Source organism: Salmo salar, chromosome ssa26 (genome assembly GCF_905237065.1).
Source record: "Salmo salar chromosome ssa26, Ssal_v3.1, whole genome shotgun sequence".
Classification (NCBI taxonomy): domain Eukaryota; kingdom Metazoa; phylum Chordata; class Actinopteri; order Salmoniformes; family Salmonidae; genus Salmo; species Salmo salar.
Genome location: NC_059467.1, coordinates 46,036,328 through 46,060,323, shown reverse-complemented (window position 1 = coordinate 46,060,323; position 23,996 = coordinate 46,036,328). Strand labels below are relative to the sequence as shown.

General features: G+C 45.3%; 2 protein-coding genes across 2 annotated transcripts in view; one reads left to right on the top strand and one right to left on the bottom strand.

The window, feature by feature from the left end:
* Window positions 1-9,062, top strand: part of LOC106587894 (very long-chain acyl-CoA synthetase) — a 29,598-nt gene extending 20,536 nt beyond the window's left edge. Inside the window, exons 6-10 of the mRNA XM_045708334.1 lie at window positions 6,599-6,689; window positions 6,867-7,065; window positions 7,309-7,406; window positions 8,309-8,439; window positions 8,639-9,062. Coding sequence (XP_045564290.1) covers window positions 6,599-6,689; window positions 6,867-7,065; window positions 7,309-7,406; window positions 8,309-8,439; window positions 8,639-8,812 — 693 coding nt within the window. The 3' untranslated portion in view covers window positions 8,813-9,062. The remainder of the gene's footprint in view (window positions 1-6,598; window positions 6,690-6,866; window positions 7,066-7,308; window positions 7,407-8,308; window positions 8,440-8,638) is intronic.
* A 330-nt stretch (window positions 9,063-9,392) lies between these two features.
* On the bottom strand, window positions 9,393-23,296 carry LOC106594739 (histidine decarboxylase-like). The gene is made up of 11 exons (XM_045708315.1): window positions 23,213-23,296; window positions 21,425-21,603; window positions 19,543-19,656; window positions 19,097-19,219; window positions 17,317-17,460; window positions 16,939-17,082; window positions 15,019-15,605; window positions 13,178-13,268; window positions 12,612-12,710; window positions 12,279-12,380; window positions 9,393-10,619 (listed from the first exon to the last, which is right to left on the bottom strand). Exons 1-11 carry the CDS (start codon window positions 23,238-23,240, stop codon window positions 9,393-9,395), a joined length of 2,838 nt encoding a protein of 945 aa, XP_045564271.1. The 5' UTR covers window positions 23,241-23,296.
* Between the last annotated feature and the right edge of the window lie 700 nt (window positions 23,297-23,996).

Sequence of the window (23,996 nt, the reverse complement as noted above, 5' to 3'; positions counted from 1 at the left end):
ACCGGCGGCCGCTTCAGGGGGTGTGTGTAGGGGCGCAGGGTGAGGGACCGGAGCTGGTCCAGCTGGGGAAGCACCTCTCTTCCAGTTCTCCAACCGGGCCAACACCTGGTCCATGGCCGAGCCGAGGCGGTGGAGGAGGCTGGCGTGTTGAGAGACCTGCTCAGCCATGGACGGCGCTTCTGCTCCTGCTGACTCCATATTCGGTGCGGGATTCTGTCACGACTGTCTAGGACCAGTGGAGAGGTGGAATCAGGAGCAGGAGACAGAGGGCCGGAGCAACGGTGTTTTAATAATATTATTGACACGCAATAGCCATAGGGCACCAGGCGCGTGGCGAAGTCTGCCAGGGGAAAAACACCTCCCCAAAATAAGCGCACTGGAAACGAAAGCGCACGGGGTGCAGCCCGGCAATAATAATCTACAATAACAATTTATAATCACAACTGTCCTGAGTCCTGAGAACCCCAACTGAAAATACACACTAAATAACCCCCCACTAATGACAAACACAAAACAGGTGCGAGATAGACAGACAGACAAAACCAAAAGACACAGAAACAACGATCGGTGGCAGCTAATAGGCCGGCGACAACGACCGCCGAGCGCCGCCCGACCGAGGAGGGGCGCCACCTTCGTTAGATACTGTGACAGATACATTACACTACATAGATACATTACACTACATACACACATTACTCTACATAGATACATTACACTACATAGATACATTATACTACATACACACATTACACTACATAGATACATTACACTACATAGATGCATTACAGTACATAGATGCATTACACTACATAGATGCTTTACACTACATACATTATACTACATACATACATTACACTACATACAGTTGAAGTCGGAAGTTTACATACACTTGCAAAAATTCCCAAAAATGGCTTTAGAAACTTCTGATAGGTTAATTGACATAATTTGAGTCAATTGGAGGTGTACCTGTGGATGTATTTCAAGGCCTACCTTCAAACGCAGTGACTCTTTGCTTGACATCATGGGAAAATCAAAAGAAATCAGCCAAGACCTCAGAAAAAAATGGTAGACCTCCACAAGTCTGGTTCATCCTTGGGAAAAATGTCCAAATGCCTGAAGGTACCACGTTCATCTGTAAAAACAGTAGTACGCAAGTATAAACACCATGGAACCACGCAGCCGTCATACCGCTCAGGAAGGAGATGGCTTCTGTCTCCTAGAGATTAACGTACTTTGGTGCGAAAAGTGCAAATCAATCCCAGAACAACAGCAAAGGACCTTGTGAAGATGCTGGAGGAAACAGGTACAAAATAATCTATATCCACAGTAAAACGAGTCCTATATCGACATAACCTGAAAGGCCGCTCAGCAAGGAAGAAGCCACTGCTCCAAAACTGCCATGAAAAAGCCAGACTACGGTTTGCAACTGCACATGGGGACAAATATTGTACTTTTTGGAGAAATGTCCTCTGGTTTGATTTAACAAAAATAGAACTGTTTGGCCATAATGACCATCGTTATGTTTGGAGGAAAAGGGAGGAGGCTTGCTAGCCGAAGAATACCATCCTAGGCATTCCCTGTGGCTCAGTTGGTAGAGCATGGTGTTTGCAATGCCAGCATGATGGTAGAGCATGTGGGTTCGATTCCCACGGGGGTCCAGTACAAAACAAACAAACAAAAAAAATCCCAACCGTGAAACACGGGGTGGCAGCATCATGTTGTGGGGGTGCTTTGCTGCAGGAGGGACTGGTGCACTTCACAAAATAGATGGCATCATGAGGCAGGAAACTTATGTGGATATATTGAAGCAACATCTCAAGACATCAGTCAGGAAATTAAAGCTTAGTTGCAAATGTGTCTTCCAAATGGACAATGACCCCAAGCATACTTCCAAAGTTGTGGCAAAATGGCTTAAAGACAATGAAGTCAAGGTATTGGAGTGGCCATCACAAAGCCCTGACCTCAATCCTATAGAACATTTGTGGGCAGAACTGAAAAAGCGTGTGCGAGCAAGGAGGCCTAAAAATCTGACTCAGTTACACCAGCTCTTTCAGGAGGAATAGGCCAAAATTCAACCAACTTATTGTGGAAAGCTTGTGGAAGGCTTGACCTAAGTTAAACAATTTAAAGGCAATGCTACCAAATACTAATTGAGTGTATGTAAACTTCTGACCAACTGGGAAAGCTGAAATAAATGATTCTCTACTATTCTGACATTTCACATTCTTAAAATAAAGTGGTGATCCTAACTGACCTTAGACAGGGCATTTTTACTAGGATTAAATGTCAGGAATTGCAGAAAAAACTGAGTTGTAATGTATTTGGCTAAGGTGTATGTAAACTTCTGACTTCAACTGTACAGTCGTAGCCAAAAGTTTTGAGAATGACACAAATATTAATTTTCACAAAGTCTGCTGCTTCAGTTTGTATGATGGCAATTTGCATATACTCCAGAATGTTATGAAGAGTGATCAGATGAATTGCAATTAATTGTAAAGTCCCTCTTTGCCACGCAAATTAACTGAATCCCCGACAAACATTTCCACTGCATTTCAGCCCTGCCACAAAAGGACCAGCTGACATCACGTCAGTGATTCTCTCGTTAACACAGGTGTGAATGTTGACGAGGACAAGGCTGGAGATCACGCTGTCATCTGATTGAGTTTGAATAACAGACTGGAAGCTTCAAAAGGAGGGTGGTGTTTGGAATCATTGTTCTTCCTCTGTCAATCATGGTTACCTGCAAGGAAACACGTGCCGTCATCATTTCTTTGCACAAAAAGGGCTTCACAGGCAAGGATATTGCTGCAGGGTAAGATTGCACCTAAATCAACCATTTATCGGATCATCAAGAACTTCAAGGACAACGGTTCAATTGTTGTGAAGAAGGCTTCAGGGCGCCCAAGATAGTCCAGCAAGCGCCAGGACCATCTCCTAAAGTTGATTTAGCTGTGGGATCGGGGCACCACCAGTACAGAGCTTGCTCAGGAATGGCAGCAGGCAGGTGTGATTGCATCTGCACGCACAGTGAGGCGAAGACTTTTGGAGGATGGCCTGGTGTCAAGAAGGGCAGCAAAGAAGCCACTTCTCTCCAGGAAAAACATCAGGGACATATTGATATTCTGCAAAAGGTACAGGGATGGGACTGCTGAGGACTGGGGTGAAGTCATTTTCTCTGAGAAATCCCCTTTCCGATTGTTTGGGGCATCCGGGAAAAAGATTGTCCGGAGAAGACAAGGTGAGCGCTACCATCAGTCCTGTGTCATGCCAACAGTAAAGCATCCTGAGACCATTCATGTGTGGGGTTGCTTCTCAACCAAGGGAGGGGCTCACTCATAATTTTGCCTAAGAACACAGCCATGAATAAAGAATGGTACCAACACACCCTCCGAGAGCAACTTCTCCCAACCATCTAGGAACAGTTTGGTGATGAACAATGCCTTTTCCAGCATGATGGAGCACCTTGCCATAAGGCAAAAGTAATAACTAAGTGGCTCGGGGAACAAAACATCGATATTTTGGGTCCATGGCCAGGAAACTCCCCAGACCTTAATCCCATTGAGAACTTGTGGTCAATCCTCAAGAGGCAGGTGGACAAACAAAAACCCACAAATTCTGACAAACTCCAAGCATTGATTATGCAAGAATGGGCTGCCATCAGTCAGGATGTGGCCCAGAAGTTAATTGACAGCATGCCAGGGTGGATTGCAGAGGTCTTGAATAGAAGGGTCAAAACTGCAAATATTGACTCTTTGCATCAACTTCATGTAATTGTCAATAAAAGCCTTTGACACTTATGAAATGCTTTTAATTATACTTCAGTATTCCATCGTAACATTTGACAAAAATATCTAAAGAAGCAGCAAACTTTGTGGAAATTAATATTTGTGTAATTCTCAAAACTGTTGGCCACGACTGTACATACATTACACTACACAGATACATTACACTACATAGATACAGTACACTACATACATACATTACACTACATACATACATTACACTACATAGATATATTACACTATATACGTACATACATTACTTTGATACGGTGTAGATAGATGCATTACATTGCATAGATGTATTACACTACATAAAGTGGCTAGCGAAAGTATTCAGCCCCTTGGCATTTTTCCTATTTTGTTGCCTTACAACCTGGAATTGATTTTTGGGTGGTTTGTATCATTTGATTTACACAACATGCCTACCACTTTGAAGATGCAAAATCTTTTTTATTGTGAAACAAAACAGAAATAAGACAAAAAACAGAAAACTTGAGCATGCATAACTATTCACCCCCCCAAAGTCAATACTTTGTAGAGCCACCTTTTGCAGCAATTACAGCTGCAAGTCTCTTGGGGTATGTCTCTATAAGCTTGGCACATCTAGCCACTGTGATTTTTGCCCATTCTTCAAGGCAAAACTGCTCCCGCTCCTTCAAGTTGGATGGGTTCCGCTGGTGTAAAGCAATCTTTAAGGCATACCACAGATTCTCAATTGGATTGAGGTCTGGGCTTTGACTAGGCCATTCCAAGACATTTAAATATTTCCCCTTAAACCACTCGAGTGTTGCTTTAGCAGTATGCTTAGGGTCATTGTCCTGCTGGAAGGTGAACCTCCGTCCCAATCTCAAATCTCTGGAAGACTGAAACAGGTTTCCCTCAAGAATTTCCCTGTATTTAGCGCCATCGATCATTCCTTCAATTCTGACCACTTTCCCAGTCCCTGCCAATGAAAAACATCCCCATAGCATGATGCTACCAGTACCATGCTTCGCTGTGGGGATAGTGTTCTCGGGGTGATGCGAGGTGTTGGGTTTGCGCCAGACATAGTGTTTCCCTTGATGGCCAAAAACCTACATTTTTGTCTCATCTGACCAGAGTACCTTCTTCCATATAATTAAGCAATGGCTTTTTTCTGGACACTCTTCCATAAAGCCCAGCTCTGTGGAGTGTACGGCTTAAAGTGGTCCTATGGACAGATACTCCAATCTCCACTGTGGAGCTTTGCAGCTCCTTCAGGGTTATCTTTGTTATCTTTGTTGCCTCTCTGATTAATGCCCTCCTTGCCTGGTCCGTGAGTTTTGGTGGGTGGCCCTCTCTTGGCAGGTTTGTTGTGGTGCCATACTCTTTCCATTTTTTAATAATGGATTTATTGGTGCTCCGTGGGATGTTCAAAGTTTCAGATATTTTTTTATAACCCAACCCTGGTCTGTACTTCTCCACAACTTTATCCCTGACCTGTTTGGAGAGCTCCTTGGTCTTCATAGTGCCACTTGCTTGGTGGTACCTCTTGCTTAGTGGTGTTGCAGACTCTAGGGCCTTTCAGAACAGGTGTATATATATTGAGATCATGTGACAGATCGTGTGACACTTAGATTGCACACAGGTGAACTTTATTTAACTAATTATGTGACTTCTGAAGGTAATTGGTTGCACCAGATCTTATTTAGAGGCTTCATAGCATAGGGGGTGAATACATATGCACTCACCACTTTTCAGTTTTAAATTTGTTTTGATAAAAGTAATTTCTTCCATTTCACTTCACCAATTTGGACTATTTTGTTTATGTCCGTTACATGAAATCCAAATAAAAATCTATTTCATATTACAGGTTGTAGTGCAACAAAATAGGAAAAACGCCAAGGGGGGTGAATACTTTTGAAAGGCACTATACAAGCGTTATACTATGTACATGCATTACACTACATATATGCATTACACTACATAGATACATTACACTACATATATGCTTTACACTACATATATGCATTACACTACATCGACACATTACACTACATATATGCTTTACACTACATATATGCATTACACTACATAGATACATTACACTACATATATGCTCTACACTACATAGATGCATTACACTACATAGATACATTACACTACATATATGCATTACACTACATAGATACATTACACTACATATATGCTCTACACTACATAGATGCATTACACTACATAGATGCATTACACTACATTTATGCATTACACTACATAGATGCATTACACTACATAGATACATTCAACTACATAGACATATTACACTGTATATGTACATACATTGTTATTATTTGACCCTGCTGGTCATCTATGAACATTTGAACATCTTGGCCATGTTCTGTTATAATCTCCACCCAGCACAGCCAGAAGAGGACTGGCCACCCATTATAGCCTGGTTCCTCTAGGTTTCTTCTTAGGTTTCGGCCTTTCTTGGGAGTTTTTCCTAGCCACTGTGCTTCTACACTTGCATTGCTTGCTGTTTGGGGTTTTAGGCTGTGTTTCTGTACAGTACTTTGTGACATCAGCTGATGCAAGAAGGGCCTTATAAATAGATTTGAGTGATTGATTGATATGGTGTATCATTGTTTTCTATTGTTATGTGTGTTGTTTGTCTGTCTGTCTGTCTGTCTGTCTGTCTGTCTGTCTGTCTGTCTGTCTGTCTGTCTGTCTGTCTGTCTGTCTGTCTGTCTGTCTGTCTGTCTGTCTGTCTGTCTGTCTGTCTGTCTGTCTGTCTGTCTGTCTGTCTGTCTGTCTGTCTGTCTGTCTGTCTGTCTGTCTGTCTGTATGTGTGTTCGCAGGCAAGCTTCTCCTACGCTCTGATTCAGTATGACACAGAGAGAGAGGAACCTGTCAAAGACTCCAGAGGTTTCTGTATCAAAGTCCCTAAAGGTGAGAACACACACATATACACACACACACACACACACACACACACACACACACACACACACACACACACACACACACACACACACACACACACACACACACACACACACACACACACACACACACACACACACATATTCACACAGACACCCCATTACTTGTTGTTTTGGTCCTCAGGAGAAACTGGATTGCTGGTTGCCAAGATTACGGTGCAGACTCCGTTCAGTGGCTATGCTAATAACCAGCAGCAGACAGACAGGAAGAAGCTGAGAGATGTGTTTGTTAAGGGAGATCTGTACTTCAACAGTGGAGACCTGCTGAGGATCGACCACGAAGGCTTTATTTACTTCATGGACCGCATTGGAGACACCTTCAGGTCAGAAGCGCTTTAGCTGTTTTACTTTAGTAGTTATCAACTAAAGGTTTAATAATGAGCTGGGTTTAATACTATAGATGTAATGTTATTGTCCTGTCCTGTCAATCACCTGCAGGTTGAGTTATGAGCTGGGTTTCTCTAGGTTTCTTCCTTCCTGGAAGTGTTTGCAGTCTGCTTCTGCTTGCTCTTTGGGTTCTAGGCCAGGCTACTGTCTGAATTAATTTGATATGAGTTAACATCCAGGTGGAAAGGAGAGAACGTGGCCACCACGGAGGTGACTGAGCACCTGATCATGGTGGAATGTATCGAAGAAGCCAACGTCTACGGTGTCAAGGTTCAAGGTGATTTTGCATTTCAGTCATTTAGCAGATAATCTTATCCAGAGGTAGCTAGGTTCATTTAACAGACTCTCTTATCCAGAGGTAGCTAGGTTCATTTAACAGACGCTCTTATCCAGAGGTAGCTAGGTTCATTTAGCAGACTCTCTTATCCAGAGGTAGCTAGGTTCATTTAACAGACTCTCTTATCCAGAGGTAGCTAGGTTCATTTAGCAGACTCTCTTATCCAGAGGTAGCTAGGTTCATTTAACAGACTATCTTATCCAGAGGTAGCTAGGTTCATTTAACAGACTCTCTTATCCAGAGGTAGCTAGGTTCATTTAGCAGACTCTCTTATCCAGAGGTAGCTAGGTTCATTTAACAGACTCTCTTATCCAGAGGTAGCTAGGTTCATTTAGCAGATATTCTTATCCAGAGGTAGCTAGGTTCATTTAACAGACTCTCTTATCCAGAGGTAGCTAGGTTCATTTAACAGACTCTCTTATCCAGAGGTAGCTAGGTTCATTTAGCAGACTCTCTTATCCAGAGGTAGCTAGGTTCATTTAACAGAGTCTCCTATCCAGAGGTAGCTAGGTTCATTTAACAGACTCTCTTATCCAGAGCGACTTACAGTCACCTCATTAAACATATCTTTTTTATAGAATAGTTTTATTCATAGGATGTTTTATATACACTACACACAGTTGACATAGTATATATAGCTACATATAACAATACACACCTACACACCTACAACACACACAGTCACATCATTGTGTAGTTATTAACCCAGTGTGTTCTTCTCATGTTGGCTGTGAAGGACCAGGACTTTAAAGGGGGAGAATTTAAAATCAATGGGAATTTCTGAAAATGTATTAAAGTCAGCTGTCTCTCTTGGTGATCCTGCTTTGTGACGTACCCCACAGGACACGAGGGGAGGGTTGGAATGGCAGCGGTCAAACTGAAAGATGACATGGAGTTTGACAGTAAAGCCACACTGGAGCACGTCAAGACCTGCCTGCCCAGCTACGCTAGACCACGCTTCATACGCATACAGGTGATCCCGTGGGAATAATGTTCAAATTACAATCATCGTCATGATACCTTTTATTTACAAAGCGCTTAAAGCTACCATCTGGGATATGTTGAAGAGATTCCCTGATCCCAGATTGTACTTTTTTAAAGATTTTCTCAAAACGCTTAAGATTCATAAAACATACATTTTAACGTAATTTATTTTATTTTAAAAATCCCAGAATTCCTTGGCTGTCACTGGAACGTTCAAGCAGATGAAGGTGAAGCTAGCCGAAGAGGGATTCAACCCATCCGTGATGCAGGATCGATTATACTACCTGGAGGACAGTAAGGGATACATCCCCATGACACAGGAGATGTACCAGTCTATTTCTGATGGAAAGATACACTTATGATTGATTTTCTTTTACAGATTTTCTAACTGTTAATCTCTTATTTTACAATTAACTGTCAAATTATTCACTGTTGTGTTTAAATGAAAGGGAGCAAAATACTAATGTCAAAGACCAAGTATTAACATTTTGTGCATTTTATGTCTATTGAGAAAAAAAATTAAAATGAAAACTGAACATTTTATGGAACATTATTAAATAAATAAATCTAGATTGATTTTGTAATAAATACTAAAGACATATTGTGTATCTATCTGAGATGTGTGGCTGTGTCACTTAAAAAAATGATATCTGATAAAAAATAATAAATAAAAGACCTCAGAGCTCTGCCATCTCTGCACCCTGAAATCACAAAGGTGTTTGTGGGAAACATTTGGTAGGGAGACTACAGGGTCGTATGCATCGGGCACCAAATGGAAGAAAACGGATTGGACCAAGGTGGGACTACCTGAACTTGTACAATAAGAAACATTCATTTTCATTTTCCATTGCAAAACATTTTGCTACGGTGTGCCTAATGAATATGACCCAGGAGCTAACCTTGGCTACAGTAGAGCAGGAAAGTTAGTGGTATCTATTGTAGTCACAGAGGAACAAGACCAACAGCTGAGTCTCCTACACCCAGAGGAGGACCAGGGATTTGGGGAGATCTGAGCTTTGGGGCGATCTGAAGTCCCCTGACAGGGCAGCACACCTGGTAGCGCCCACACTGCACCCACAGGTGGCAGAAACTGGGCAAGCTGTAGAACTTGGTGAGCTTTCTCAGGACCCGTTTTCCCAGCTGGTTGGAATTGGTTGGAGAAGGCCACTCTGGGATCTGAAAGAGGCCTGAGGGGCTTGGGCCTGAGGAGAGACGCCTGAGCTGGGTGTCATTTAGGGGGGGGATGAGGTCTGGGTCTTTATGTCCAGGCTGTGAGTCCGTGACAGAGCTAGAGAGAGGCTTAGAAAGGGGATCAGTGTTATGACCAAACAGGGGCCCAATGGGGCCAGGTAAGGGCTCACTGCTGCAGCTCAGAGAGCGTACTCTCCTCCTCGACCTGTTCTCAGACCCAAACTGTTCTTTATCCATCCAGAATGGTGGTTGTGGTCTAAATCCAGTCTTATCACTGTCCAAGCGGAGCTGTGGTTGGACCCTCTGAACTCTGAAGGCAGCAGTACAGGGGATTTCCTCAGGGCCGTCTCTGGCTCCTGTCTCTGGGTCCTGGCTGGTCTGGGCCTGGCTGGTCACTAGCTCTCTGAGTCCTGTCTTGGGGCTGGCTTCTAGCTCTTTGGATCCTGTCTTGGGGCTGGTCTGTGTCTGGCCGGCCTCCAGCTCTTTGGATCCTGTCTTGGGGCTGGTCTGTGTCGGGCCAGCCTCCAGCTCTTTGGATCCTGTCTTGGGGCTGGTCTGTGTTGGGCCGGTCTCTTGCTTTTTGGGTGTTTTCAGTGTTTCATCCTCTGTGTCACTGATGGCCTTTTCAATCTCCTTTGGTTTCCTAGTCATGAGAGAGGCAGCCAAGCCCTCTGCGGCTGTTGTTGTCTGATTCTCCGAATCACTGTTTGTCTCTGACAGCTTCTCAACAGTTTTTCTGACTGAAGAATGCTGCTCCTCCATTTTACAGACTGCCAGTTTTTCTGCATCCTCGGCCAGAAGGTCGGCGGCCATTTTGCGAATGATGTTCCAGTCCCTGATGATGTCCTCTGAGGTGGTCAGCTGTGACGTCACGGTGAAGCGGATGATGCGTTTCCTATCGATGTCGGCGGGGACAAGGTACATGGTGCCGGACCGCGTCAGTCGCCGTAGCAACTCCTGAGTCAGAGCATTCCCTTCCTGAGAGAGAGAGAGGGAGGGTGAGACAGAGAGAGAGGGAGGGGGGGAGAGATGGGGAGACAGAGAGAGGGGGGAGACAGAGAGAGAGAAGGGGGAGAGAGAGCGATTTGACAGTTGAGAGATACCTGTGTTTGGCCCTTTTCTCATTGACGTAAGTTTAAGGAGAGGCAGTGCTACAAGATTTCAATTGACATAATGTGTAAGTAAGCTCTGTATTTATATCCTAAAATAGGCCCATTTATTTGTGTTCTGAGAAAATGTGAACGTGATCAAATTTACATTTTTATTCAAACTAGAGTTGGGTTCAATACTTAGGCCGGGATTCAACCCAAATCAGTTTGGAGTTGGGTTCAATAGTTAGGCCGGGATTCAACCCAAATCAGGTTGGAGTTGGATTCAATAGTCAGGCCGGGATTCAACCCAAATCAGGTTGGAGTTGGGTTCAATAGTTAGGCCAGGATTCAATCCAAGTCAGGTTGGAGTTGGGTTCAATAGTCAGGCCGGGATTCAATCCAAATCAGCTTGGAGTTGGGTTCAATAGTTAGGCCGGGATTCAATCCAAATCAGGTTGGAGTTGGGTTCAATAGTCAGGCCGGGATTCAATCCAAATCAGCTTGGAGTTGGGTTCAATACTTAGGCCCGGATCTAGTCCAGTCAAGTTGGAGTTGGGTTCAATACTTAGGCCGGGATTCAATCCAAATCAGCTTGGAGTTGGGTTCAATGCTTAGGCCGGAATTCCAGCCATTCAGGTTGGAGACAATGCTGCTTTTAAAGGCAATGTTCCCACGTTAGCAGAGACCTCATTAAAATGCTGCATATGTAGACTCAACCAGAAATACCCTTTAAGTGGAGCATTGTCCAAAGACTGTGATCGGATTGAATCCCAGCCTTAGAGGTGGGTTGGGCAGACCCAGGTTATCCACGTGAAGGAATGATCTCTATCAGTGTTCTGCCCTTCACCTTGAGCAGCATAATAAAACACATACCTGTTACCTCACAGGCTTAAACAGACAATGACTGACCTTTGAACTCCTGGCTGTGATAGCAGTTGACCTCTAAGCTGTACATTGCCATGAACAAGCCCTGTCAATCATTATCCAGCTCAAAGCAACAGACTGAATTCTGACCTATACAGTATGTTCACAGGTGACCATGACATGTAAGAACCAGCTATGTGGACATTGTAGAGACCCATCTCCATACCGTGTTCTGTGTGAGATGGTGAATCCTGTTCAAATGTTCCTCAATGGGAGATGTACAGTATATGATACAACACAACACAACACAACTTTACAATACAATACAACACAACTTTACAATACAATACAACACAACACAACTTTACAACACAATACAACACAACTTTACAATTTAATACAACACAACTTTACAATACAATACAACACAACTTTACAATACAATACAACTTTACAACACAACTTTACAATACAACACAACTTTACAACACAATACAACTTTACAACACAACACAACACAACTTTACAATACAATACAACTTTACAACTCAACACAACTTTACAATACAACACAACTTTACAATACAATACAACACAACTTTACAATACAACACTTTACAACACAACACAACTTTACAATACAACACAGCACAACTTTACAATACAAGGATAGGCCACATACCTTGAGACAGAAGACCACCAAGCCAAGGTGTCTCTCAGCAGGCATGTCAAAGTTAGGGTCACATCTAACCAGGGACTCCAGTAGCTTAGCCATCTCTACACCCTGAAAACACAAACAGAGGTCAGTCACTGTAATGCAGCATCTCAAATTACAGAGGGAGAAAGAAACTGAGACAGACAGACAGACAGACAGACAGACAGACAGACAGACAGACAGACAGACAGACAGACAGACAGACAGACAGACAGACAGACAGACAGACAGACAGACAGACAGACAGACAGACAGACAGACAGACAGACAGACAGACAGACAGACAGACAGACTACATACATGTCTGATGTGTCCCTGAAGGTTCTTCAGACCGAAGGAGCGCATCACGAACCACAGCTTCAGAGAGCGGAACCGTCGACTCAGGGGGATCTGCCAATGCTGACAGACACAGTGGATCAGGATCAAGGTTAACATTCAAATCAACGTTAACATCTATAGATTAAGATCCAGATCAGTTTCCAGATCAGTTTCACGATCAAGATCAGTTTCAAGATTTGCATGCTTTCCCGACAGTGGTTAATGTTAGGATTTGGGTACAGCTGATCCTAGATCTGTGTTTAAAGGCAGAAGTTGGACCAACAATGTTGATGAGTTTATCACAGGAGTATACAAAAGGTAGGTAGTGTGTACCATGAAGTAAATGTTAAAAATAAAGTCTTCAAATTGGTAGGTAGGTATAGAGCGTGGTTCAGTTGGTAGAGTTTGCAATGCCAGGGTTGTGGGTTTGATTCCCACGGGGGACCAGTATGAAGAAAGTAGGAAAATGTATGCACTCACTACTGCAAGTCGTTCTGGATAAGCGCGTCTGCTAAATGACTAAAATGTCAAATGTAGGTAGTTTGTACCATGAAGTCGGTGGCTTGGTCTGAGTTTTCGTGTCTGAGGTAGACAGGGTCGACACTGAAGGTTTGTTGGAGCTTGTACTTGTCCTTCACCCTGTTAGGACCAGCGTAGAAAACATGTTACTATATCTCTATCCCCAGATTAGTAATACTGTACATGAAGCCTGAAGGGCTTTCCAGACAGGATGCCATGGGGCTGAGCGGAGTTAGCCAAAATAGAGCAGAGTCCTATTTACTCTGCCTTGGCTGAGTGGCTTTCACGTGCACGAGCAACGGCGATCGCTCTACCTGGATAAAATTCTGCCTCCCGCCTAGCTCCAATAAATGATGAATGGGAAACTCTGCCACCGCTTCGTGTCTGGAAAGCCCTTGAGGGTCGTCATAACTCCTCTCTACCACCCTCTCTCTTTTTAAAACATTTTACTGCAGTGGGCTAAATCAGGGTCACACAGTGTTTCTTGGTAGTCTTAAAAAAATCTACTTTGAAACAAAAGTTTACACCTCACACACATGGTTATGGGCTTAACAAACAGAAGATCACGTCAGATATAGAGTTGAAATGTATTACATTTTGAGTTTACATCCCAATATTACACTTTATATACAGTACAGAAGACTGAACTATAACAAAACCATTTGACATAGAAACAGTAGATTTCCGGCTGTCTTTCTGAAATGTTAATTTATTATTATTAATATTCCACCCATGAGGCCACTAGAGGGGATTTGGACATTAGACTGCAGGACAGGATGAAAACCAGGTCTTCCTCCCTCTCTCTCTCTCCCTCTCTCTTCCTTTCTCCCATTCCTCTCTCCCTCTCTCTCTCCCTCCCATTCCTCTCCCTCCCCTTTCTCTCTCCCTCCCTCTCTCCCTCCCCTTTCTCTCTCTCTCCCTCCCTCTCTCCCTCCCCTTTCTCTCTCCCTCTCTCTCTCCCTCCCATTCCTCTCCCTCCCCTTTCTCTCTCCCTCCCTCTCTCCCTCCCCTTTCTCTCTCTCTCCCTCCCTCTCTCCCTCCCCTTTCTCTCTCCCTCTCTCTCTCCCTCCCATTCCTCTCCCTCCCCTTTCTCTCTCCCTCCCTCTCTCCCTCCCCTTTCTCTCTCTCTCCCTCCCTCTCTCCCTCCCCTTTCTCTCTCCCTCCCTCTCTCCCTCCCCTTTCTCTCTCTCTCCCTCCCTCTCTCCCTCCCCTTTCTCTCTCCCTCCCTCTCTCCCTCCCATTCCTCTCTCCCTCCCCTTTCTCTCTCCCTCCCTCTCTCCCTCCCCTTTCTCTCTCCCTCCCTCTCTCCCTCCCCTTTCTCTCTCCCTCCCTCTCTCCCTCCCCTTTCTCTCTCTCTCCCTCCCTCTCTCCCTCCCCTTTCTCTCTCCCTCCCTCTCTCCCTCCCATTCCTCTCTCCCTCCCCTTTCTCTCTCCCTCCCTCTCTCCCTCCCCTTTCTCTCTCCCTCCCTCTCTCCCTCCCCTTTCTCTCTCCCTCCCTCTCTCCCTCCCCTTTCTCTCTCTCTCCCTCCCTCTCTCCCTCCCCTTTCTCTCTCCCTCCCTCTCTCCCTCCCATTCCTCTCTCCCTCCCCTTTCTCTCTCTCTCCCTCCCTCTCTCCCTCCCATTCCTCTCTCCCTTTCTCTCTCCCTCCCCTTTCTCTCTCCCTCTCTCCCTCCCCTTTCTCTCTCTCTCTCCCTCTCTCTTCCTTTCTCCCATTCGTCTCTCCCTCCCTCTCTCCCTCCCATTCCTCTCTCCCTCCCCTTTCTCTCTCCCTCCCTCTCTCTCTCCCCTTTCTCTCTCCCTCCCTCTCTCCCTCCCCTTCCTTCCTCCCTCCCTCCCTCCCTCCCTCCCCTCCCCTCCCCTCTCTCTCACCAGAAGGCAGTGCAGTCGAAGTGGACCATCATCCATTTGGAGGGGTTGAATGCGAAGGAGTCAGCGTACTCTATACCCCCCAGAGGTCCTCTCAGCTCAGGGCAGAGGAACGCTGAGCCGGCGTACGCTGCATCCACATGCAGCCACAGACCTTCCTCTGCACCTAGGCCAGGCAGGGGGAGGAATACAAACACGTTTTGCAGAGAATCTGGGGGGCGGTGGGAGTCCGAGTGGAACTTGAACCTGCGACCCTTATCTGTATTCATACAGCGTCTCAGAGTAAGTATAAAGTAGCCTTGCGGGAACCTTGGCTTGTGCGAGCAGGAACGGCTCATAGGAGCAGAGCAACGTCCCCCCCCCCGTCCATTCATGATCAGCGCTGTTACTCTGAGGCGCTTTATGACTACGTACCGAGGATGCTGAGATTTTACAAAGTCATATGTCATACATGTTATGTGTGGTACGTGTTGTATGTCATACGGGTGTGTATAATAATTAGAGGTAGGAGATACAGACGTACACACTGGTCCCAGCTCTAACAGGTCGTCGAAGGCACACACCCCCGTGGTCCCCAGAGTGGCACACAGCTGAAACAAACAAACATGATCATTGGTTTGGTTACAACCTATATACCCTACCATGACCTACCACCCCCTAATATACCCTACCATGACCTACCATCCCCTAATATACCCTACCATGATCTACCATCCCCTAATATACCCTACCATGACCTACCACCCCCTAATATACCCTACCATGACCTACCACCCCCTAATATACCCTACCATGACCTACCATCCCCTAATATACCCTACCATGACCTACCACCCCCTAATATACCCTACCATGACCTACCACCCCCTAATACACCCTACCATGACCTATCATCCCCGAATATACCCTACCATGACCTACCATCCCCTAATATACCCTACCATGACCTACCACCCCCTAATATACCCTACCATGACCTACCACCCCTAATATACCCTACCATGACCTACCATCCCCTAATATACCGTACCATGACCTACCACCCCTAATATACCCTACCATGACCTACCACCCCCTAATATACCCTACCATGACCTACCATCCCCTAATACACCCTACCATGACCTAACACCCCTAATATATCCTACCATGACCTAACACCCCTAATATATCCTACCATGACCTACCACCCCCTAATATACCCTACCATGACCTACCACCCCCTAATATACCCTACCATGATCTACCACCCCCTAATATACCCTACCATCCCCTAATATACCCTACCATGACCTATCACCCCCTAATAGACTCTACCATGACCTATCACCCCCGAATATACCCTACCATGACATAATATATCCTACCATGACCTACCATCCCCTAATATACTCTACCATGACCTATCACCCCCGAATATACCCTACCATGACCTACCACCCCTAATATACCCTACCATGACCTACCACCCCTAATATACCCTACCATGACCTACCATCCCCTAATATACCCTACCATGACCTACCACCCCTAATATACCCTACCATGACCTACCACCCCCTAATATACCCTACCATGACCTACCAGCCCCTAATATACCCTACCATGACCTACCATCCCCTAATATACCCTACCATGACCTACCATCCCCTAATATACCCTACCATGACCTACCACCCCCTAATATACCCTACCATGACCTACCACCCCCTAATATACCCTACCATCCCCTAATATACCCTACCATGACCTACCACCCCCTAATATACCCTACCATGACCTACCATCCCCTAAATACCCTACCATGACCTACCACCCCCTAATATACCCTACCATGATCTACCACCCCCTAATATACCCTACCATCCCCTAATATACCCTACCATGATCTACCACCCCCGAATATACCCTACCATGACCTACCATGACAGGTACCAGTCCTCTCCTCCTGTCCTCCTGGATGGCCTGTTTCAGAGTGTCTCCTCTCAGGGAGAAGTGGTCGTCTGGAGGGAGGAACCTGATCTTCACCAGGGAGATCAGACCTGCCTTCTCCACTGAGGAGTGAGCCTGATAGAGGCAGAGAGCAGACGGAGAGATGGACAGACAGACGGACAGACAGACAGGCAGATAGATGGACAGACGGACAGACAGACAGACAGACAGACAGACAGACAGACAGACAATCTCTCATTATGCAGAACTCACTATTTGTGTGTGTGAGTGTGCGCGTGTGTGTGTGCTTTCGTGCATGTTTGCAAACGTTGCATATGTGCGTGTGTGCCTAACCCATTCCATCTTGACCTGGTCTGATGCGTAGGCCACCAGTCTGGAGTTGACCACTGAGTCGTCCAGGTCTCTGTCTGCTGGATCTGTCCTCTTCTGCTGCTGGATCCTGGCCTTCCTGGCAGCCAGCAGAGCTACCAGACTACTCTCACTCACTGTGCTCTGAGAGGAGAGAGGGATGGGGAGGGAGGGAGGGAGGGAGGGAGGGAGGGAGGGAGGGAGGGAGGGAGGGAGGGAGGGAGGGAGGGAGGGAGGGGGAGGGAGGGAGAAAAGCACTACGTTTATGTAAACTGAAACATCTGAGGGCTCATATTTACTGCTCTCTGAGAGGAGTGTAGAGAATGGTATTCCCATTCACCACTAGGTGGTGCTGTGAGAGTACATGTCTCTCTCCAGTAGACAGGCAGGTACATGTCTACCTGCCTATTCCTCCCCCGGTGCTGTCTAGTTGGTACTGTAAAGGTGAGTATGGTCAGGTGTATCCAGGTGTATCTATCCTACCTGAAGTATTCCTCCTCCGGTGCTGTCTAGTTGGTACTGTAAAGGTGAGTATGGTCAGGTGTATCTATCCTACCTGAAGTATTCCTCCCCGGTGCTGTCTAGTTGGTACTGTAAAGGTGAGTATGGTCAGGTGTATCCAGGTGTATCTATCCTACCTGAAGTATTCCTCCTCCGGTGCTGTCTAGTTGGTACTGTAAAGGTGAGTATGGTCAGGTGTATCCAGGTGTATCTATCCTACCTGAAGTATTCCTCCTCCGGTGCTGTCTAGTTGGTACTGTAAAGGTGAGTATGGTCAGGTGTATCTATCCTACCTGAAGTATTCCTCCCCCGGTGCTGTCTAGTTGGTACTGTAAAGGTGAGTATGGTCAGGTGTATCCAGGTGTATCTATCCTACCTGAAGTATTCCTCCCCCGGTGCTGTCTAGTTGGTACTGTAAAGGTGAGTATGGTCAGGTGTATCTATCCTACCTGAAGTATTCCTCCTCCGGTGCTGTCTAGTTGGTACTGTAAAGGTGAGTATGGTCAGGTGTATCCAGGTGTATCTATCCTACCTGAAGTATTCCTCCTCCGGTGCTGTCTAGTTGGTACTGTAAAGGTGAGTATGGTCAGGTGTATCCAGGTGTATCTATCCTACCTGAAGTATTCCTCCTCCGGTGCTGTCTAGTTGGTACTGTAAAGGTGAGTATGGTCAGGTGTATCCAGGTGTATCTATCCTACCTGAAGTATTCCTCCCCCGGTGCTGTCTAGTTGGTACTGTAAAGGTGAGTATGGTCAGGTGTATCCAGGTGTATCTATCCTACCTGAAGTATTCCTCCTCCGGTGCTGTCTAGTTGGTACTGTAAAGGTGAGTATGGTCAGGTGTATCCAGGTGTATCTATCCTACCTGAAGTATTCCTCCCCTGGTGCTGTCTAGTTGGTACTGTAAAGGTGAGTATGGTCAGGTGTATCCAGGTGTATCTATCCTACCTGAAGTATTCCTCCTCCGGTGCTGTCTAGTTGGTACTGTAAAGGTGAGTATGGTCAGGTGTATCCAGGTGTATCTATCCTACCTGAAGTATTCCTCCTCCGGTGCTGTCTAGTTGGTACTGTAAAGGTGAGTATGGTCAGGTGTATCCAGGTGTATCTATGCTACCTGAAGTATTCCTCCCCCGGTGCTGTCTAGTTGGTACTGTAAAGGTGAGTATGGTCAGGTGTATCCAGGTGTATCTATCCTACCTGAAGTATTCCTCCCCCGGTGCTGTCTAGTTGGTACTGTAAAGGTGAGTATGGTCAGGTGTATCCAGGTGTATCTATCCTACCTGAAGTATTCCTCCTCCGGTGCTGTCTGGGTGGTGATGGAGGAAGGAGGTGGGGAGACCAAGGGCTTTACACAACCAGTCCATCACGTTCATCTCCAGCTCTGTACACGCCGGGCTGGAGGCCTGGACCCAACACAACATCATGTTATTCTATCATAAATAATTAATTAATTAATAAATAAATATCACACTACTATAGGATTTCCTGCAGGAGTTGTCTGTAACAGATGATTGTATCCAAAGTTACTTCTAGTTAACCCATGGCTCATGTGGAGAAAAAAAACTCACTAACTTGATGTAACAGTTAATGTGCTGCCAGGAAATATCTTTAAAAAAACATGATATTCGAGTCTTTAAACCAGAACTTTAGTTGGATAATTAAGTGAGTTAATTTTGTGTAGTTCCACGCAAAGAGTAAATAAAGTTGGATGTGATAAGATGGTTACCCAGGTGAATCCGATGTTGTTGATGGCATCAGCCAGCATGTCTCCTAACATGGAGGGCCAGGAGGTCAGGGCTGGGTAGTACGCATGCATGTAGGGGCTCTGCCAGTGAACCACCTGACCAACACACACACACAAACACACACGCAGGCACAAACACACTCCATCATTAGTGCCAGAAAGATACTTTGGGGGACAGAATATCCTTACAACAAGTTACAGTGAACAATTCATGTTTGATCCACAATGGTCCTGGTAACGTCTCATAGTCACTCAGTGAACAATTCATGTTTGAATCACAATGGTCCTGGTAACGTCTCATAGTCACTCAGTGAACAATTCATGTTTGAATCACAATGGTCCTGGTAACGTCTCATAGTCACTCAGTGAACAATTCATGTTTGAATCACAATGGTCCTGGTAACGTCTCATAGTCACTCAGTGAACAATTCATGTTTGAATCACAATGGTCCTGGTAACGTCTCATAGTCACTCAGTGAACAATTCATGTTTGAATCACAATGGTCCTGGTAACGTCTCATAGTCACTCGGCAATTGAGGTCCTTGTTCGAAACTCAGCAAAAAAAGAAACGTCCTCTCACTGTCAACTGTGTTTATTTTCAGCAAACTTAACATGTGTAAATATTTGTATGAACATAACAAGATTCAACAACTGAGACATAAACTGAACAAGTTCCACAGACATGTGACTAACAGAAATGGAATAATGTGCTCCTGAAAAACAGGGGGGGTCAAAATCAAAAGTAACAGTCAGTATCTGGTGTGGCCACCAGCTGCATCTGGACTGCACCAGATTTGCCAGTTCCTGCTGTGAGATGTTACCCCACTCTTTCACCAAGGCATCTGCAAGTTCCCGGACATTTCTGGGGGGAATGGCCCTAGCCCTCACCCTCCGATCCAACAGGTCCCAGACGTGCTCAATGGGATTGGGATCCGGGCTCTTCGCTGGCCATGGCAGAACACTGACATTCCTGTCTTGCAGGAAATCACGCACAGAACAAGCAGTATGGCTGGTTGCATTGTCATGCTGAAGGGTCATGTCAGGATGAGCCTGCAGGAAGGGTACCACATGAGGGAGGAGGATGTCTTCCCTGTAACGCACAGCGTTGCGATTGCCTGCAATGACAACAAGCTCAGTCCGATGATGCTGTGACACACCGCCCCAGACCATGACGGACCCTCCACCTCCAAAGGCGACGTTGTTGCCGGTGATGTCTGGTGAGGACCTGCCATACAACAGGCCTACAAGCCCTCAGTCCAGCCTCTCTCAGCCTATTGCGGACAGTCTGAGCACTGATGGAGGGATTGTGCGTTCCTGGTGTAACTCGGGCAGTTGTTGTTGCCATCCTGTACCTGTCCCGCAGGTGTGATGTTCGGATATGCCGATCATGTGCAGGTGTTGTTACATGTGGTCTGCCACTGCGAGGACGATCAGCTGTCCGTCCTGTCTCCCTGTTAGCGCTGTCTTAGGCGTCTCACAGTACGGACATTGCAATTTATTGCCCTGGCCACATCTGCAGTCCTCATGCCTCCTTGCAGCATGCCTAAGGCACGTTCACGCAGATGAGCAGGGACCCTGGGCATATTTCTTTTGGTGTTTTTCAGTCAGTAGAAAGGCCTCTTTAGTGTCCTAAGTTTTCATAACTGTGACCTTAATTGCCTAAGCTGTTAGTGTCTTAACGACTGTTCATGTTCATGAATGGTTTATGGTTCATTGAACAAGCATGGGAAACAGTGTTTAAACACTTTACAATGAAGATCTGTGAAGTTATTTGGATTTTTACGAATTCTCTTTGAAAGACAGGGTCCTGAAAAAGGGATGTTTCTTTTTTTGCTGAGTATATAATGTGTGAACATAACGTACCCCAGGCATGATGACCTTCTCTATGTCCCTGAAGATACAGTCCCAGTCCTCCGGGTCAGTGGGGGCGCTGTCTGGCAGCAGCTCTCTCATATAGCCAGGCTTCACCTCTGGGCCTGGGGTCACCTTCCTCTCTCTGATGGTGGTCAGGTACCTAGTGATGTAATCCACCATCTCTTTACCTGGACGACGGACAACACACAACAGTCAGATTACACAATATTAGATAGCATATTATATTATATAGGATATCAATCACAAACAATGTTCAACCACTCTTTGAGATCTATAGAAATAGATGTTTTGGTCTTCTTCAGGGTATAACAAAACAACAGACAGATTACACAATATTAGATAGCATATTATACTGAGCAAAAATATAAACGCAACATGCAAATAATTTCAGCGATTTTACAGTTTATATAAGGACTTTTTTTTTTTAAAGAAATCAGTTCATTTAAATAAATTCATTAGGCCGTAATCTATGGATTTCACATGACAGGGGCGCAGCCATGGGTGGACCAGGGAGATATCGGCCCACCCATTTGGGAGCCAGGTCCATCTACTGGGAAACCAGGCCCAGCCAATCAGAATATTTTTTTCCCCACAAAAGAGCTTTATTACAGTTTTATCAGCTGTTCGGGTGGCTGGTCCCAGACGATCCTGCAGGTGAAGAAGCCGGATGTGGAGGTCCTGGGCTGGCGTGGTTAACGAGGCCGATTGGACGTACTGCCAAATTCTCTAAAACGACGTTGGAGGCGGCTTATGGTAGAGAAATGAACATTCAATTCTCTGGCAACCGCTCTGGTGTACATTCCTGTAGTCTGCATGCATGCCATTTGCACGCTCCCTCAAAACCTGACACATCTGTGGCATTGCGTTGTACAGTATGACAAAACTGCATATTTTAGAATTGCCTTTTATTGTCCCCATCTACCTACCTACAACACCAACCATCTATCTACCTACAATACCAACCATCTACCTGCCTACAATACCAACCATCTACCTACAATACCAACCATCTACCTGCCTACAATACCAACCATCTACCTACAACACCAACGATCTATCTGCCTACAATACCAACCATCTACCTGCCTACAATACCAACCATCTACCTACAATACCAACCATCTACAATACCTACCATCTACCTACCTACAATACCAACCATCTACCTACCTACCTACAATAACTACCTACAATACCTACCATCTACCTACCTACAATGCCAACCATCTACCTACCTACCTACAATAACTATCTACAATACCAACCATCTACAATATCAACCATCTACCTACCTACAACACCAACCATCTACCTGCCTACAATACCAACCATCTACCTACAATACCAACCATATACCATACCTACCATCTACCTACCTACAATACAACCATCTACCTACATACCTACCTACCTACAATAACTACCTACAATACCAACCATCTACAATACCAACCATCTACCTACAATACCAACCATCTATCTACCTACAACACCAACCATCTACCTACCTACAATACCAACCATCTACCTGCCTACAATACCAACCATCTACCTACAATACCAACCATCTATCTACCTACAATACCAACCATCTACCTACAACACCTACCTACAATAACAACCTACAATACCTACCTACAATACCTACCTAAAATACCTACCTACAATAACTACCTACAATACCTACCTACAATAACTACCTACAATAACTACCTACAATCTAAATACATGGTTTTAGCTTTACTCAGCACTATATAGAGAAGAAGCCTTTCTTACCTCTACGATTGTATTCCTCTGCCTGCATCCTTGTAACAATAGAGTTGTCAGCTGAGAGGTGTACAGTAGTGTGTTAGATCAGTGTTTCTCTCCGCTGGTGTGGTGTTGTAGGTTTAGTAAGAGACAGAGGTACAGACATATATATACAGGGCCACCGATGACGTAGACTGACATAGAAACTAATGCTCGTCTCTCTACCTTCCCACCTACAGTTAAATAAACATCAAGGGCTGCATCTCATTTCACAATAGATGTCCTCTCTCCACGTGCCCTGGTGCGGTGCACTCCCGCTCTCCCCTTCATGGGTCTATCTGTCTGGGATGAATAGGTAAATGTGATGGTCACACACACACACACACACACACACACACACACACACACACACACACACACACACACACACACACACACACACACACACACACACACACACACACACACACACACACACAAAGCTGTGTTGAAAGTAAATTAAACTTTCCTTCACTCCTCATTTTCCCTCTATGAACTAAATAAACTAACATGATACACACAAATGGCACCCTTTACCCTATATAGCCCTATAGGCCCTGGTCAAAAGTAGTGCCCTGTAAAGGAGATAGGGCTCCATCTGGAACACAGCCAGTTCTAGGATGTCTTACTCAGTGAACCAGCAGATGTTATCATATGCAGATGTCATCATATGCAGGATGTCCTGCAGTATCAAACTATCAAATCAAATCAAATTGTATTTGTCACATGTGCCGAATACAACAGGTGTAAACCTTACTGTGAAATGCTTACT

What these genes read in the sequence shown, in the direction of transcription:
- LOC106594739 (XM_045708315.1), bottom strand. Translation starts at nt 23,240, where the DNA reads ATGCAGGCAGAGGAATACAATCGTAGAG. An exon ending in GAGGACTGGTACCTGTCATG is followed by an intron (nt 15,606 to 16,938) that starts GTAGGTCATGGT and finishes TGTTTGTTTCAG; the next exon opens with CTGTGTGCCACTCTGGGGAC. An exon ending in ACCAAGCCACCGACTTCATG is followed by an intron (nt 12,711 to 13,177) that starts GTACAAACTACC and finishes TGTGTCTGTCAG; the next exon opens with CATTGGCAGATCCCCCTGAG.